At 43.0% G+C, this 19,783-nt stretch overlaps 2 protein-coding genes across 2 annotated transcripts; both read left to right on the plus strand.

The window, feature by feature from the left end:
* Positions 1 to 1,350: 1,350 nt before the first annotated feature.
* LOC138787041 (olfactory receptor 13G1-like) lies at positions 1,351 to 6,677 on the plus strand (the record flags this gene model as incomplete). Its single annotated transcript, XM_069964142.1, has 2 exons — positions 1,351 to 2,264; positions 6,650 to 6,677. Coding segments are annotated over exons 1-2 (942 nt in total), but the record flags the coding sequence as incomplete, so codon positions are not given.
* A 9,228-nt stretch (positions 6,678 to 15,905) lies between these two features.
* On the plus strand, positions 15,906 to 16,835 carry LOC138786450 (olfactory receptor 5V1-like). Its single transcript, XM_069963437.1, has one exon. The coding sequence runs from the start codon at positions 15,906 to 15,908 to the stop codon at positions 16,833 to 16,835; it is 930 nt and encodes a 309-aa protein (XP_069819538.1).
* The last annotated feature ends 2,948 nt before the right edge of the window (positions 16,836 to 19,783 follow it).

Raw genomic sequence — 19,783 nt, forward strand, 5'->3', positions numbered from 1 at the left:
AGTTAACAAACCCAGGCGAGGGGGGGGGGGGAATTGGACTCATTTGCTACAAAAAAGGGAGGCTCTGTGGATTTTAAACCTGAGTACAAGGTATCCGAAAGGATTAAATTACAAATCAGATCTATGTTATATTTATTGAAACAAATTTTTGTTATTCATGTCATGTTTATCATTAGAAGTAATTACATTTTGTTTTTTGTTTTTTTTTAATATTGTGATACTATGTTTGCAACAAACTCATTTGTGAGTAGCCATGTGACCTCCTCTCAGGTGAGGTGTTCCCCACCCTCCAAGGGACGTGCACTGTCTAGAGCAGGACATTACATCCTACAGGTATATAAGCATGTAAACTACTGTGATACACTAGCCATGATTAAGGGGTTTTGACCCAGCAACGCGTCGGCATGTTTTTTATTTATTTGTTTTGTTTTTTGTGATGTTCAAATAAATTTTCTACGTTTTAACCAAGCCATGGAAGGAACCTATTCATGTGATTAGAAAAATACATTCACTGTTTTAAATATGGCAATCAACATCCTATCACCATAAATTTAGCAGCTATAACTTGTAATATATTTAAAAAAAAAAGCATCCAGACCCTCTTGAATTCTTTTAATGAATCAGCCATTACAACATCATGTGGCAAAGAGTTCCATGGTCTCTCTGCTCTTACAGTAAAGAATCCCTTTCTGTCATTATGGTGAAAGCTCCCCCCTCACCCCTTAAGACGTAGAGCAGGGATGGTTAACCTTAGGCCCTCCAGCTGTTGCAAAACTACAATTTCCATCATGCCTGGACAGCCAAAGCTAAACCTTTGGCGGTCCAGGCATGATGGGAATTGTAGTTTTGCAACAGCTGGAGGGCCAAAGGTTCCCCATCCCTGACGTAGAGGATGCCCCCAAGGCCTAGGTATAAAAAGATCACTAGAAAGTTCTCTGTACTGTCCATTCGTATATTTTAGAGATGAGCAAACCTCGAGCATGCTCGAGTCGATCCGAACCCGAACATTCGGCATTTGATTAGCGGTGGCTGCTGAACTTGGATAAAGCCCTAAGGCTATGTGAAAAACATGGATATAGTCATTGGCTGTATCCATGTTTTCCAGACAACCTTACAGCTTTATCCAAGTTCAGCAGCCCCAGTTAATCAAATGCCGATCGTTCGGGTTCGGATCGACTCGAACCAGAACCTGGTTCGCTCATCTCTAGTATATTTGTACATTGTACATTGATATTTGTATTACCAATATTTACATGAATATATTTATCCTCCTTTTTATTCTATGTTATTCTATTTATACTAATATAATAAATACCTCTGACCTTTTCTTTTTAAACAGACTTGAAAAGGATGACAAATACAACTCTAGTTTCTGAATTTATTATTTTAGGTTTGTCCATTAATCCAGAATTGGAAACAATCATTTTCATTGCATTCCTTATTATTTACACAGTGGCTCTGATTGGTAATTTAATTATCCTTTTGCTCTCCATTATTGACCCTGGTCTTAATACCCCCATGTACTTTTTCTTAGGATTTTTGTCATTTCTTGACATCTGTAGTACATCAGCAACTGTTCCTAAGATGCTAACCGCTTATGTGACAAAATCGAAGGTGATTTCATATTACGGTTGTGTGGCTCAATTATTTTTTTTTACTTGGCCAATGGGTATTGAGCTTTTGCTACTTACAGTTATGGCCTATGACCGATATATTGCGATTGGCAGTCCATTGCATTATGCGACTATAATCAATCGTAGAGTTTGCATTTATGTAGCCATCATTATCACAATTGTTGGTTCTCTGAATTCAATGACACACACATATTGTACTTTCCGGCTCCCATACTGTGACGATAACAAGATCAACCATTTTTTCTGTGAGATAATGCCTTTACTGAAACTTGCCTGTGGAGACACCTACATAAATGAGATTGTGGTGTTTACTGCGGATTTTATCCTTGGTATTTGCTGTTTTTGCCTAACCTGTATTTCTTATGTCTTTATTCTTAACACAATACTGAAGATACGCACGGCCGAAGGGAAACGCAAAGCTTTCTCTACTTGTGCGTCACACATAACCATTGTATCCATGTATTACGGGGCTGTTATTTTTACCTATATCCGGCCCAGATCTAGACTCTCCTTAGGGAAGGATAAAATAGTCTCTGCTCTGTATGCTGTAATAACACCAACCCTCAATCCTATAATATATAGCCTAAGAAATAAAGAGGTAAAAGAGGCATTTAAAAGGACTATTAAGAGAATAAGGGCTATAATACATAGAAAATAGGTCTCATGAGAAGGGCCAATCATAGACCTGAAATGTATAGGTTCTTTTTTCTTTTCTGATGTGCACACCATCATATCGTTAAAAGATATACAGTAAAATCAGGTGTGTGTCACATAAATATACAGTATGTAAAAAAAAAGAAATAGGTTGTTTTTAATAAAGAAGCTTGTGTCAATGTAACATTTTTCTCCCTCATGCTTACTTCCTGGTTTCCTCTTTGAACTGTGACCCTGTTGTTGCCATGCAACAGTGCAGACACTTTCCCACAATCCACCTTGCTTGCATGTGAAGTGAAAACCAACTGCAAGTACTAATGGGACTGATCATATGACTGTGACTGAACCAGGGCCGTCTTAACAGCATTATGGGCCCCTGGGCAGAGGTGCGAATTGGGCCCCTACCCCCGCGGCCGCCGCCATCAAAATCCCCCCATCTTTGCAACCCTGCCCCTAGCCAGTACAATTACGTACAATAAAAAATACAAATTATTGTTACATAAACTTTAATTCACAACACAGTCTTTCAGCAGCGCAAAAACAAAAAATAACCGTGCGTGCATGCCTCACCAAACCAGACCAGGTTGGCTTCAAAGTATCCAAAAAACGCAATGGAGACAGCACTTCCAACAGCAATCTGCAGGGTTTATTGTCACACCAGTGCAACATCTATATCATAAAAATCAAAGTCTGTCTGTCTGTCCTTCTGTCTGTCTGTCTGTCCTCTATAGACTTCCAAACGCCTGAACCGTTTGACCCCAAATTTGGCACACAGATACATTGGGTGCCCGGGAAGGTTATTGCGAAGGTCCCGTCCCCGCCAGATGTACAGGAGGGGAGGGGGAGGGAGAAGAGTGCCCCATAGAGATGAATAAGAAAATCTCCTCACTGCAAACACAGGTGATATAATTAGCTGCAGCAGACACGGCAGTTGGAGCCTAAGCAACCAATAGAATTACTGCTTTCATTTTCACAGGGAGTTGTGGTTGCTAGGGAAGCTGCCTCACAACATCCACAGTAATAACTGGTAGACCCCCTACTCCATCTATACAGTACATGTATACAGGACCCCCTACTCCATCTATACAGTACATGTATATACAGGGCCCCCTACTCCATCTATACAGTACATGTATATACAGGGCCCCCTACTCCATCTATACAGTACATGTATATACAGGACCCCCTACTCCATCTATACAGTACATGTATATACAGGGCCCCCTACTCCATCTATACAGTACATGTATATACAGGGCCCCCTACTCCATCTATACAGTACATGTATATACAGGACCCCCTACTCCATCTATACAGTACATGTATATACAGGGCACTACAGGTATACCAAACTGTGACTGGGAAACACTGTCACACCAGACCTGACCAATACCACCAAACTGTGACTGGATAACACTGTCATACCAGACCTGACCAATACCGCCATACTGTGACTGGATAACACTGTCATATCAGACCTGACCAATACCGCCATACTGTGAATGGATAACACCGCCACACCAGACCTGACCAATACCGCTATACTGTGCTGGATAACACTGTCATACCAGACCTGACCAATACCGCCATACTGTGACTGGATAATACTGCCATACCAGACCTGACCAATACCGGCAAACTGTGACTGGGTAACACCGCCACACCAGACCTGACCAATACCACCATACTGTGACTGGATAACACCATCATATCAGACCTGACCAATACTGCCATACTGTGACTGGATAACACCACTATACCAGACCTGACCAATACCACCCTACCGTGACTGGATATCACCGCCATACCAGACCTGACCAATACCGCCATACTGTGACTGGATAACACCGCCATACCAGACATGACCAATACTGACACACTGTGACTGAATAACACTGCCATACGTGTAAATACAACCCTGCAGGTATACAGGACACTACAGGTATACAGGACCCCAAAACTATACACTATAGGTGCACGGGACCTCCACAAAACTATATACTACAGGTATACAGGACCCAAAACTTTACACTACAGGTATAAAGGACCCCAAAACTATACACTACAGGTATTCAGGACCTCCACCAACTATATACTTCAGGTATACAGGACCTCCACCAACTATATACTACAGGTATACAGGACCCAAAACTATACACTACAGGTATACAGGACCCCAAAACTATACACTACAGGTATACAGGAACTCCACCAACTATATACTACAGGTATATAGGACCCCAAACTATACACTACAGGTATACAGGACCTCAAAACTATACCCTACAGGTATACAAGACCTACACCAACTCTATAACACAGGTATACAGCACCTTCACCAACTCTATACTACAAGTATACAGGACCCCAAAGCTATATACTACAGGTATACAGGAACTCCACCAGCTATATACTACAGGTATATAGGACCCCAAACTATACACTACAGGTATACAGGACCTCCACCAACTCTATACTATAGTTATACAGGACCCTCAAACTATTCACTACAGGTATACAGGACCCCCGAACTATATACTACAGGTATACAAGACCTCCACCAATTATACACTACAGGTATCCAGGACCCTCAAACTATAAAATAAAGGTATACAAGACCTCCACCAACTATACATTACAGGTATACAGCACCAACTATATAGTACAGGTATACAGGACCCCCGAACTATACAGTACAGGTATACAGCCCCCCCCAACTACACACTACAGGTATACAGGACCCCCCCCAACTATGCACTATAGGTATACAGCCCCCCCAACTATGCACTACAGATATGCGAGACCCCTAAAAACTATACATTGTGGGTATACAGAACCCCTCCAACTATGCACTACAGGTATATTGCCCTTCTCTATATATCTGCCAGATAACAAGCAACAAATATTACCACCGCATACTGACTAACACCACCGCTGCTACTGACTAATCCACTGTACACAGATCACTATCACCTCATCCAGTCATATAGAGGTACCCAGCTCTACACAGGCTCTATATACCATATACATTACAGTGCAGATACATCAAGTGACTCACATGGGATGTCTTCTCTGATCGGAGTTCTTCCCTTTTCATCTTCTTTTCCATTTGCCCTGTGCCGTTATGAGAACTTCTCCGAGCCACGAATCCACAGAATCTGCCAGACAGACATTTTAGGCTCCACACTCTGTCACCATCCTCATCTCTCTACACACTGCACATCTTTATTGGCCCCTTATAGATAGCTCCCCCTGTATTACCCCCTTATAGATGGCTCTCCCCTGTATCCCCCCTTATAGATGGCTCCCCCCTGTATCCCCCCCTTATAGATGGCTCCCCCTGTATCCCCCCCTTATAGATGGCTCCCCCGTATCCCCCCTATAGATGGCTCCCCCTGTATCCCCCCTTATAGATGGCTCCCCCCTGTATCCCCCTATAGATGGCTCCCCCCTGTATCCCCCCTATAGATGGCTCCCCCCTGTATCCCCCCTTATAGATGGCTCCCCCGTATTCCCCCCTTATAGATGGCTCCCCCCTGTATCCCCCCTATAGATGGCTCCCCCTTTATCCCCCTATAGATGGCTCCCCCCTGTATCCCCCCTATAGATGGCTCTCCCCTGTATCCCCCCCTTATAGATGGCTCCCCCCTGTATCCCCCCCTTATAGATGGCTCCCCCTGTATCCCCCCTTATAGATGGCTCCCCCGTATCCCCCCTATAGATGGCTCCCCCGTATTCCCCCCTATAGATGGCTCCCCCTGTATCCCCCCTATAGATGGCTCCCCCCTGTATCCCCCCTATAGATGGCTCCCCCCTGTATCCCCCCTTATAGATGGCTCCCCCGTATTCCCCCCTTATAGATGGCTCCCCCCTGTATCCCCCCTATAGATGGCTCCCCCTGTATCCCCCCTATAGATGGCTACCCCCTGTATCCCCCCTATAGATGGCTCCCCCCTGTATCCCCCCTTATAGATGGCTCCCCCGTATTCCCCCCCTATAGATGGCTCCCCCTGTATCCCCACTATAGATGGGTCCCCCCTGTATCCCCCCTATAGATGGCTCCCCCCTGTATCCCCCCTTATAGATGGCTCCCCTGTATTCTCCCCTATAGATGGCTCCCTCTGTATCCCCCCTTATAGATGGCTCCCCCGTATTCCCCCCTTATAGATGGCTCCCCCCTGTATCCCCCCCTATAGATGGCTCCCCCTGTATCCCCCCTATAGATGGCCCCCCCCTGTATCCCCCCTATAGATGGCTCCCCCCTGTATCCCCCCTTATAGATGGCTCTCCCGTATCCCCCCCCCTATAGATGGCTCCCCCTGTATCCCCCCTATAGATGGGTCCCCCCTGTATCCCCCCTATAGATGGCTCCCCCCTGTATCCCCCTCTATAGATGGCTCCCCCCTGTATCCCCCCTTATAGATGGCTCCCCCGTATTCCCCCCTATAGATGGCTCCCCCTGTATCCCCCCCTATAGATGGCTCCCCCCTGTATCCCCCCTTATAGATGGCTCCCCCGTATTCCCCCCTTATAGATGGCTCCCCCCTGCACAGCAGATAAAAACAAACAAACACCCAACTCAACTCGCTCCCCCGTCGCTGCTTCCTCTTCTGCCCCCAGCTGATGCGTCGCTCCCAGGGGGATTCTCCGGGAGCGTACACATCCGGAAGCTCAGTGTGCGCCCAGGCTGGGACTTCCGGTACAGGAAGCCCCAGCGACGCGCACTGAGGTTCCTGATGCGTGCGCTCCCTGAGAATCCCCCAGGGAGCGACACATCAGCCGGGGCCGGATTTCCTCTTGCGACCGCAAGCAAGAAAGTGCTTGCGGTCGCAAGAGAAGGGGAAGGGGGGGGCGTGCAGGGCAGTCTTACCTATTGGGCATGGGAGGCGGCTGCCCCGGGACCCTTGTGGGTAGGGGCCCCCTAGGACGCAAGGTCCCCCGGGCAGCCGCCTACCATGCCCAATGGGTAAGACGGCCCTGGACTGAACTGAGCGTGAGTGACCCAAGCTAATGGATACCTGGTGGGCCTTAACCAAGGGCAACAGGGTATCAAACAAAGCAACACATGGAAGATTTGTCAGTCTTCAGGACCAGACCGATGTTGGCCTTCATGAGATTTTTGTAACATATTGTACTTTTAGTTAGTGGTAAATTTTGGCTGAAAAATTTTGAAAAATGCAATTTTTTCATGAAAAAAATATCAAAATTAGCAATTTTTTTTCTCACTTAAATTTTTCAGCGGTAACCGCGCAGGTCTAATCATGTAATAATTTTATTGCCAGCTTCATTACGCACATGACCTGTAATAGGCAAAGCTGATCAGACTCAGTCGGGCCTTGTCTGTGCTATAGAGAGGGGAGGGTGGAGGAGGGAGATTAGTCGGCATCAGAGAGCAAAAAACAAAGAATTACACTGTATTCTCTGTGTGAAAGCCGGTATTCAGAGGTCAGAGAGGTCAGTGCTGACCTCAGAGAAGTTAGCCAGGTGATGTAGCTGTAAATTAACTCTTTGTTGTCCTGTTTAGGTGCCTCATCTCCCTCCACCCCTCCCCTCTCCATGGAGAACAATGAAGACAGGGGGGAGAGCTTTAAAATGCTTTTTCATGATAAAAATGCATTTTTCGGCTAATAAACCCAAATATAAAGTTTCTTAAAATCACCTGTACTATTGATTTCTGCAAAAAAAAAAAAATTAAACAGTGACACTTTAACCCTGCAGCACTTTAAAGCGAATGTACCACTAGATACATGGCCTTTTTTGTTTTTTTACATGAACAGACTGGTGCCCACGCAGGGATGCCAGTTTCACAGTACTTCTTTTAAACCGCCGCCCGTTTTCTGCGCATGGCGCCGGTCTATTATCAGGCACTAGCCAGGCATGAAGCAGTGGAGGCGGGCCCGCTAACCCCCAATTTGACAGTTTCCTCTCTGTTACGTCGCTTCATTGATTCTATTAGAGTCACGTCATAGAGGGAAAGGGGTTTTGTCACACTGGGGGCTGGCGGGCCCACCTCCATTGCTTCATGCTCAGCTGGTGCTCCATAATAGACCGACACCATGCAAGGGAACGTGCTGCAGGGTTCAATATTATAACTTATTCTAACTTATTTTTACTATAACTGCTCCCCTGGTATAGTCTGCATATACATTATACTGATGTCAGGAATGTGCAGTAGCTTGGTGTGAATTGGGTCTGTTTTTACTTTTTGTGTGACACACCTGCTTGCTTTTCAGCCTCCTGGCAATGCAGGAGTTATACTGCTCACTGCTAGCCTTAATTGCTGCAGCTGAGTAGTGTTGTTTGATTGACACATGCCTCTGCCTGTCCGGAACCCTGAAGATCAGAGCGCCGGTCCAATGGAGATCCGGACCCTCCAGTCTTTCCCTGCTGGCTATTAGGGTCATACCCTGATCCCAGCTCCCCCTGTCTACTCCTGCGATCTCCGTACCTAATTCCTCTGCTTGCTTGACCTGTTAGCTGACCTTTGAGCTGACCTTTGACTATCCGTTTTATCTCCGGTTTTGTACTGAGTTGCCTGTTTGGTTCTGACTTGGCTTGAGGATTCCCCTTTATTGTGTTTATCTGTCTGTTTTGTTCTATGTTACACTTATTCAGTATAGGAAACGTCTTTGTGGTTGTCCATGGCTGCCTAGGGCCGACTGAGGCAAGTAGGTAGGGACAGGGGGTGGGTTCAGGCTTAGGGCCTACTGTCTCGTCTTGTCCCTACCTCTCCATCCTGACAACTAATCTATTTTAAGCAATCAAAGGAGCAATCAAAGGCTCACATGGGTCTTTAGGTGAAAAAATGCGAGCACTATGGCCTTTTAAACACAAGGAGGAAAAAACTAAAGTGCAAAAATGAAAAGTGGCTCAGAAGGGAAGGGGTTAAAAAAAGTTTAATGCTATGTGCATGTTCACAGACTGCCAATTTGCAGCCGCTTTTTGACGGCTGTCATTTTGACGGCAAGGACAGTTGTCTTTTGATAATTACAGCAACAAACAATGATCATTATTTGCACCTGTAATTATCAAAAGATAACTGTCTTTTGCCATCAAAATAAAGGCTGTTTAATAGTGATGAGCGAGCATGCTCGTCCAAGCTCGGTACTTGTTCGAGTATTAGGGTACTCGATGGTACTCGCTACTCGGGTGAGCATCTCGTGATACTCGAGGCAATGGCATCTTTCTCTTCCTGCATGTTTGTCGGCTTTTTCTCAGCCAATCATCATGCAGGAGTCTTTGGGAGCTTGTAGCATCACATGGGAACCCTACATGTGGATAGCAGCGATTCTCTGGCCAGATCAGATGACCCTAGCATATAAGAATCTGGACTGGCGGCACTCGCCTCACATGCATGCTGGAAGCGATTAGGGAGAGCTGATGATTGTCAGGGAGAGCGTTACGGAGGGAATTAGCATTCCTGGAGGAAGGGATACTAGAGAAAGAACCCACCAGCCCTTGTAAGGGCTTAAAATGTTTATATATTTTTTTTATTACTCCAGACTGCTGGCTGGGACATGCAGTGCAGCTACCACGATTTTAGCTGCACACTGTGGTGATCAGCTGCTGGCAGAAAGGGGACAGCAGGTGTTGCATACAAATCCCAAAGAAGTCCTCAGTACTATTATATTTTTTTTGTGGCTGGTGCTGCTGCTGTTGTTGTGCATTGTATTGCTGTGATTTGTAGCACAGCTGCATAGAACCTCACTGCTCATTGTCCTGTGTAACAGGCAGCATACACCATATACCACCACTTACACACAGACTATACGACAACCTCCAAAAACTAGTGTGACCAGTATCTTTTGTCCAACAGGGCTAACAGCATCTCACAAGGCGGATGTAAATGAAATTTTTTTTTATTTTTTCTTTATTTTTACTTTATTTTTTCATCTAAATATAGATGCTGTTACCCCTGTTGGACTTGGATTGTTTTGCCCTATCTGGACACTAGGGCTGGTAACTATTGCATCCATCAGTTATACAAATTTATAAATTAATTATATATTTATATTAAGACTGGCAAGTCAATGAAGAGGATTGCTATAGTGTTTGCTTTTTTGCAGTATCTTTTGTCATCTGCAGCCAGTCTACAGGGTTGCTTTATTTTTTAGTGCAGCCATTTCCAAGCTCATTGCTGATTGTCCTGTGTAAGAAGGTGGCATACACCATATAGCAGCACTCACCCACAGACTCTATATGACAACCTCCAAAAACTAGTGTGACCAGTATCTTTTGTCATCTGAACCCAGTCTACGGGCTTGGTTTCTTTTTTAGTGCAGCCGTTTCCAAGCTCAGTGCTCATTGTCCTGTGTAAGAGGGTGGCATACACCATATAGCAGCACTTACCCACAGACTATACGACAACCTCCAAAAACTAGTGTGACCAGTATCTTTTGTTATGTACAGCCAGTCTACAGGGTTGCTTTATTTTTTAGTGCAGCCGTATCCACGCTCATTGCTCATTGTCCTGTGTAAGAAGGTGGCATACACCATATAGCAGCACCTACAGATAGATTCTATACGACAACCTCCAAAAACTAGTGTGGCCAGTTTCTTTTGTCATCTGCAGCCAGTCAGCAGGGTTGCTTTATTTCTTAGTGCAGCCATATTCAACCTCACTGCTGATTGTCTTCTGTAACAGGAGACATACACCATATAGCCCCACTTACACACAGACTCTATATGACTACCTCCAAAATTAGTCTGCACAATATATTTTCTCGGCTTGTTGTAATCTGTAGTGCAGCTATCTCAGTCTTGACTGTGCAGTGTCTATAAAATGGTGAACCCCAGGGGTAAGGGTCAAGGATGAGGGCGTGGGGTTCCAAGCGATGCAGTGGGCAGAGGCCGTGGTTCTGGGCACGGTAACACAGCACCCGTTGAGGCGGGAGCAGTGGCACACTGCAGACATTCACTCCCTAGCTTCTTCTTGCAACTTGCGGGTTCTCAGGGTACACCGCAGCAGTGTAAACAGGTGATCACGTGGATAGCGGATAATGTGTCCAGTAACTTATCCACCACCCATTCTTCCACGCAGTCCCCCCACGCTAGCCAGGGAAGTGGAACCCTTGCTCCAGCAGCTCAGCCATCTTTCCCGCAGCCTGGCCCCTCCAGGAAAGGAGGGATTCAGATCCACCAACATGCTCCCAGGAACTCTTTTCTGGACCCTTCCCTGAGTCTGAGCAACCGGAGCAGTTGATCTTTCCCAATGACCAAACTATGCAGCTCACACAGTCAGTGGGTGATGAGAGTGGGGACTTGCAAGTGGGGTTTAAAGAGTCAGGCCTAGATGTTTCGCAAGTCTGTAGGTTCTTTAAAGAAACTGCGGATGACCGACAGACTTTAATGTGCAACCTGTGCCATGCCAGGATCAGGAGGGGAACCACCACTACCAGCATGCGCAGGCATATGAGTGCTAAACACCCCACTCAGTGGAACCAAGGCTGTTCAGTTACTGCAACTCACACCCCTGCTCCTTCCCCTGTGTAACGTACTGGCTCGGTCAGTCCCCACCACCCAGGCCCCAGGCACGAGCACCTCCTGCCCTACACCCTCCCCTTCACCTCCAATATGCTCCACTCCCTCCAACAAGGTGTCCAAGTGCAGCATTCAACTGTCCCTACAACAGACCTTTGAACGGAAGCGCAAATACATCGCCACTCACCCACATGCACAAGCCCTAAATGTGCACATAGGCAAACTGCTGAGCCTGGAGATGCTGCCCTATCGGCTGGTAGAGACAGAGGCTTTTAGGAACCTTATAGCGGTGGCTGTCCCTCGGTACTCTGCTGTGTCAGGCCTAATTTTGGGAGGTTAAACGCCTGCCTTATCTACCTTGTTCACTGGGTTCTCACTGCAATGCTGTGTCAGGCCTAATTTTTGGGAAGTTCCACGCCTTCCTTATCTAAAGGCTGGTAAAGGCCACTTTATGGTCTTTTTAATCTTCAATTTTCAAATCAAATTGACTTCAATTAAAGTGCTATTTTGCAGGGCTGTCAGGTCATCTATTGTATCTCCAAGATACATGCCACAGTTAAAAGGAACAGACAGTAAAAATGGTGGATCCTAATTTAGGATCCTTGCATTGTTCATTTCTAACCATACAATTGGTGGATGTAAACTTGCGGGTGTCCTCTGCCGTCCTTTCATTTTGTAGCTGTTTCAAAGGCAGTAGTCAGCAGCTCAGTAAAAGCCACTTTATGGCCTTTTTTAATTTTCAATTTTCAAATAAAATCAAATTCAAATTCGAATCAAATTCAAATTTTGCAGGGCTGTCTGGCCATCTATTGTATCTCCAAGATACACGCCACGGCTAAAAGGAACAGACAGTGAAAATGGTGTAAAAAGTCCACCCACGACTACCGCACTTGCCCTCTCTTAGATACTCTTTAAAGGATTAAAAGTGTATTCTTTCAAATTCGTCCCTACCTCTAATGATTTTGCCTCTCATGCACAACTGCATGAGGGTGTGAGGCTAAATCTAGCCATAATCCAGCTTTTTTTATTGGATGATTGTATTGTCCATTTCATACCATGTTATAGTCAAACTCAAGATTTAAACTAATTCAAATTCAAACTCAAATTTTAATTCAAACTCAAAATCAAATTATAATTCAAATTTCAAAAATAAATAAAAGAAAAAAAAAAATTAAAAATTTGGTCACCAGAACAGAAGCAGTGGGGAGAAGTGGTGAGTGACATGATACTGGAAAAATTACTCCAACTGCTAAAGTAGTCAGGAGGTGTCATACCCCAGCCCTGGTCAGTCTAGTAATTTTAAAAAGACAAGTTATTAAGAGGGGAGGAGGGGAGCAGTCAGCTTGTCAGGCACTGGCAGGGGAACACTCTCCAAGGCCTTTGACCATCAAAGTGACCTTCAGGCCTTTGACCTTGGTCGCATGTGCCTTGCTCATTTGGCGTAATGGTGCGATTAGGCAGCCTCAGAGGTATCCATGCATGCTGCCCCTGCTATTTCCTGTCCATTTCCATGGTGTTTCCATCAGTTTCTGAGGCTGACCAGTTTTCACACGACCTTCCCTCTACCGAGCTTGGGTCCCCTGCAAAAATGCTCCGGTTTCCCACTGACTTCAATGGGCTTTATTACTCGAAACGAACACGAACAGAGTAGAGGGAATATTTTTCCACCTACAGGGCTGGTTGGCGGTGTAATTTTTATGCCATGATCTCTAGTTTTTATTAATATCAAATTGGTGTATTAAAAAAAAAAATGATATCATTTTATTAATTTTTTTCTCATATATAATTTTAACAAATCAGCAATCCTGTTTTTTTCTCTCAATTCCACACGCAATGATATATAATATGTTTTTTTTTGTATTATTATTTATTTATTATTACATATTTTTATTTTTATAATAGGAAAAGAGGTAATTTAAAATTTTATTGGGGTTTATTTTATTGGGGTTTTTAAAAAATATTTTAAAAACTTTTTTTTATTTTATACTTTTTTTCCTTCACAATCATTAGATTGCATATACTGATCAATGCTATGCCATAGCATACCATAGCACTGATCAGTTCAATATGTCATCTGTGCATAAAATTTGCCTGAGAGCAAACTCTATGCACAGATCTACAGGAAAGAGGTAAGTGGCTTACCCCCGCTTGTCAGTGTAAGTTATTGGGACCTGATCAGTCAGTGACAGGTGCTTATCCTGTCACTGACTAACTTAAATGCCATGATCGCTCTTCATTGTGGCGTTTGAATACGTTCCTGCTACACGGGGCATCTGCAGCAGGAATGTTTACAGCCATATGGCTGACGTGAAGGGGTTAAAAAGATGGCCGCAAAACATCAGTGTGTGAACATAGTCTTAAAAAGTTGTTGTTTTTTTACTTTGTTATGGTAAAGAAAACACAAAGTAAGTTAGGCAACAGACATAGAGACTATGCATGTAGTTTGATAGTTTTGAAATAGTTTAAAACTTGCATCTCATGAGAGAAATACCACGTAGCTTACAATTTACATAGGGAACTTTAATTTAATTTATATCGTCCCCAAGCACAGAACAAAGGTATATTTAAGATACTGAAATATGAATGAAATAATTCTCATATAAAGTCTGAAGTCTGAATATATTGGAAATATATTGGAAACAAGATATGTTCTTTATAACATAATAAGCAACTGGTATCACAGAGAGAAGATGGAATAATTTACAGATAACGTAATGTAATTTCCAACAGTAAGGTATGTTTTCCTTTTTAATTTTTTTTTTTTTTTTTTTTATCTATCTGGACTATTTAAAAAATTATTTTATGGGGAATATAGTACAAACTCAAACAAGTTTAGGCTAACCATGCATGGATAGCAAAGCTGCTCGGACCAGACATTGGGTTTCCCCTGATTAACATTTGTCAGATGAAAAGGAGACATACAGCAGTAATCTTAATTCTACATAAGGTGCATAGATAAATCAGAGGCTTATACACGTTTATGCCCACTCTGCAACCGTAGCTGAAAACTTAGACAGGGCATTGGGCCACACCTGATTATTACAGGTAAATCTGGATATGGTTATATGAACTAAAGATTACTGCTTTTAAAGTTCACCTGTCATTTAAAAAAAAAACTTTTGAGATGTCATAGAAACATGTCAAAAGTTTTGATCGGTTTAGGTCTAAGTGTTCAGACCTGTACCAATTGGGAAATAGAGCGGGGAGAGGACAGCACTGCAGCAAATCCTCTCCCTGCTCTGTGTAAGAAAAAAAGAATTGGACTCAAAATGTAAGTCCATGAAGCACAACTCTTACACAGAGCAGGTAGAGGACTGCGATGAAGCTCAGTCATTCTCCCAATCGGTAACGGTCTGAACACTCAGACCCAGACCAATCAAAATTTTTGACATGTCTCTATGACATGTCAGTTTTTCCAAATGACAGTGATACTTTAAGACACACAAGATTCTTCCTTTTCATCTGTTTACGAGGAATATGTTGAAATGTTCAGTGCACAGTAATGAACCATGAAAATCTTAGTACGGTAACATAAAGGCCCTTGGTAGTGTGAGCCTAGTAATAATCAATGTGTAATGCTAAAATTTTGCAATTTTAAAGGATTACAGACAGAAGAGGTCAGAGCTGGCATCCAAGGTATAATAGAAAATTATCATGGACAAAATCATGCCAACATTTCAATAACCATTTCCCTGAAATAGTACAAATCAAACTAATAACAGCTCTAGAACAAATCCCTGTGATTGTGATGAGAAATCTACCACAATGGTTCTATATACAACGACCCATGAAAATGTCTGAAAATATATAACTATGCCACATCCATCACTCCTATAATACATAAAGTACTTCAGACTCATGTACCTGCTTGTAGGCAGCAAACATGTTAGACTCATCGCACAGTTGTCATTAACAACTATGATGCCTCCTAAATGGAATGATGCTGCAACATCTTGCAGTACCCCTGCTAATAGTTTGGTGATTGTAAATATGAGCCCATGTGAACAATGAGGAAGCTGCAGCACACACATAATTGCCACAGCCCCTTCAAACAGCAGGGGTACCAGGCTGCTAATTTAATACTGAAGATAGGCCATCAATTTACTTTATTTTACAGAAATTTTTGATTCGGCAGCAATGTCTACAAATCAGAGTTTATTTATGGATTTCCTTATATTGGGGTTGACCGATGTGCCCAACACGAAAATTCTCCTTTTTATAGCACTTCTTCTTCTCTATGTGTTGACTTTGCTGGGAAATACGGCCATTATTGTGGTTATACAACTAGACAACAATCTAAACACACCAATGTACTTCTTTTTAGAAAATTTGTCTTTCTTAGATATCTGCTACACATCAACCACGATGCCTAAAATGTTAGAGATGCTCCTAGTTGACCATAGAGCTCTATCCTTTTTAGCATGCGCAGTCCAAATGTATTTCTTTGTAGCCTTTGTGGGCACTGAGTGTGTTCTTCTTGGCGTAATGTCCTATGACCGTTTCCTCGCTATATGTCACCCCCTCCGTTATACTACTTTCATGAGTAGAAAGGTGTTCATTGGTTTGGCCGGCATGTCATGGTTCTGTGGCTTCATTAATTCTTTAGTTCATTCTGCCTTCACTTTTCGCCTCCATTTTTGTCGTTCTAACAGAATTAGTTATTACTTCTGTGATATACCGCCCCTTCTTGTCTTATCTTGTGACGACACATCAATCAATGAAACCTTATTACTCACCATTGGTGTTTTTATAGGATGGACACCATTCCTCTATATTATTCTCTCATACATATACATTATTGTAACTATATTGAAAATTCGGAACATTACCGGAAGACAGAAGTCATTCTCCACCTGTATTTCTCATCTAATAGTGGTGATATTATATTATGGTAGTGCAATCTTCAGTTACGTGAGACCCGTGTCCACCTACTCAATGGATAAGGACAAATTGATCTCAGTTTTATACAGTATTGTGACTCCAATGCTGAACCCGATAATATACACTTTAAAGAATCAGGATGTCAAGAAAGCTATAAGAAGACGTATGTCTTTAAGAAAAACTTAAGAATCGCCCATTATCTCCATAAAATGATGATTTTAAAAAATAAGAAGACCTTCTTTCAAATGATAGCTTGAATAGATTTGCATGGTTTATGTACTCTCACTGTCAATGCACTATAAGGCTATGTTTACACAACGTAAGTTTTGAATAAATCACAGCCATTGTTGTTGATTCGCAAAAACAGCCGTGATTAATTCAAAACTTACATGCACTGCAGACTGAGGGAATCCCGGCCTGAGTGTATACATAAAGTATACACTCCAGCCGGGATTCCTAGCGGCAGCACCAAAAACTGACATGTCAGTTTTTTGAGGCCGCTATTCATTGAATAGGGACGGCACAAGCCTGGCAAGTAACACAATGGAGAGTGCGTAGCATCCAATTGTATGGTTTGATTTTGCCTCACACATTGCTTATGACTTTCTATATAGGATAGATATAGTCACAACAACTATAGAATATAAACAACCAATAAATTACTGCAACTCATAAAATTTAACTTTTATTTAGAAGCATAGGATGATTGTCGGCAGAAAAAGACTATTTCGTCCATCTAGTCTCCCCTTTTAGTATTTCCTTTATTATCTCAGGATAGATACATGTTTATCCTTTTAATGACCACCGATATGCCTTTTTACGATGGGCCTAGGAAATTTGGTGCCCCCCTTCTAGGGATAGCGGGAGCTTGGCTGTCAGTATGACAATCCGGAACAGGGAATCTTTTGTTCCTGAAAATTAACCTGCATGTAAAGAATTTGCTGCCGGAGATGCGCTGTAGGCTCACCAAATGGCTAAATGGTTGTTGTTTTTTTTAATTAAATAAAGTGCATAAAGCAAAAATGAATAAATAAAAACAAACAGTACTTTTTCCCTTTCCTCCATCTACATAAAACATAAAAATAATAAAATACACATACAGGTGTAGCCTGTGTTAACTTGATAACAATTTTAAGTAAACTTTCTAATTGACTTAACATAGCTCCCTGACACAATTGTTGTGTCAGGGATCACGTTAACCCTGGCTACATCTGTATTAGGTATTGTCATGTCCCTAAGGCTCCTTTCACACGGAGTACATCTGGCGGAATTCTCCACTGCGGAGTCCTGCCAGCCTCCGTGTCATACTTGCAGTGTATGGGAGGCTTGTGCGCCTCCTCTCTCCACGCGGAAAGATTGACATGTTCATTCTTCAGCGGAGAGTGAGGAGGCACATGAGCCTACCAAAGACTGAAAGTATGACACGTAGGCTGGCGAGAAAATGGAGCCTAACAACTTGAGCAACACAATTATTTTATTATTTATCCTAAACCAAGAAAGTGGTTTAAAAAAAACTGCTAGGATAAATAATGGGGGGATTTTTAAAGGAATTCACATGTAGGGACCCTAATTTGTGAGTCCCTACCTGTGCATTCCTGTGAAAACTCTCCCCCCCCCCCCCCATTACAGAGTGAATTGACTCCATTAACAAAAAGTCAGCTTTTACACTGTTCTGGAAAGCAGAAGCCAAGCCGAACATTCTAATTGCCTAATTCAGTCAAGTAGTGGGTTCCACAGAATTTTACTGTGAATCCTGCTTCACAGGGTTCGCTTCACTCATCTCTAGATACAATATATAACACAATTATAATAAACATTAGGCTATGTTCACACAACTTATCTGTTGTATTAATCACAGCCGTTGTTGAAAATTACAACAGCGGCCATGATTAATACAAAAGATAGATTGCCATAAAAGTCAGAGGGAATCTTGGCCGCAGTGTATACACATAGGGGGAGATTTATAAAAAGGGTGTAAATATACACCTGGTGTAAATTGCCCACAACAACCAATCACAGCTCCTCTTATATTCCACCAAAGCTGAAAGCTGACCTGTGATTGGTTGCTGTGGGCAGTTTACACCAGTTGTATATTTACACCCTTTCGTAAATTTCCCCTATAGTACACACTTCGGCAGGGATTCCAATCAAGCGCATGGAAAACTGACATGTCTGTTTTGTGCAGCCGCTATTCAATGAATAGCAGCCACACAGACATGCCAGTTGGAAATAGGGAAGCGAGCGCACACGGATGTGCCTGCATCCTAATTAAGCACAAAGGAAGTACATCCGGATGGTTTGTGACACGGCCAGGTTACAGAACGGCCGGTGTCATATGTAGTGTGAACCGGCCTTAAAGGAGAAGTCTGGCAAATTTTTTTAGTATTGTATTGTCCCTCAAAAGTTATACAAATCACCAATATACACTTATTATGGGAAATGCACATAAAGTGCTTTTTTCCCTGCACTTACTACTGCATCAAGGCTTCACTTACATAGTTACATAGTTACATAGTTAATACGGTTGAAAAAAGACACATGTCCATCAAGTTCAACCAAGGAGGGGATGGATACAGGGAAGGGGGAGGGGTGATAGGTTCTATACATATGCATTTATATTATTTTGGTCTAAGAACTTGTCTAGGCCGGTTTTGAAGCCCTCCGCTGTGACCAGATCCTGTGGTAGACTGTAGTAGACTGTTCACAGTTCTCATGGTAAAGAAGGCTTGTCGCCTCCGGAGATTGAACCTTTTTTTCTCCAGGCGGAGGCAATGCCCTCTTGTCCTTTGAGGGGGTTTTACCTGGAACATCTTTTCCCCATATTTTTTGTAGGGGCCATTTATATATTTAAATAAATTAATCATATCTCCCAGACCTCTCTTCTCCAGACTAAACAAATGTAATTCTTTTAATCTCTCCTCATAACTAAGATGCTCCATTCCCCTTATTAGTTTAGTTGCCCGTCTTTGTACCCTCTCCAGATGTAGGACGTCCTTTTTATGAATCGGGTTCCAAAACTGGACAGCATACTCCAGATGAGGCCGCACCAAAGCTTTATAAAGCAGTAATATTATATCCCTGTCCCGAGAGTCCATGCCTGTTTTAATGCATGACAATATCCTGCTGGCCTTAGA

This window comes from Dendropsophus ebraccatus, chromosome 3 (assembly GCF_027789765.1).
Source record: "Dendropsophus ebraccatus isolate aDenEbr1 chromosome 3, aDenEbr1.pat, whole genome shotgun sequence".
In the NCBI taxonomy this organism is placed as follows: domain Eukaryota; kingdom Metazoa; phylum Chordata; class Amphibia; order Anura; family Hylidae; genus Dendropsophus; species Dendropsophus ebraccatus.

Bases quoted from the DNA above. Each gene is read 5' to 3' on its own strand.
- LOC138786450 (XM_069963437.1), top strand. From the start codon at position 15,906: ATGTCTACAAATCAGAGTTTATTTATGGATTTCCTTATATTGGGGTTG.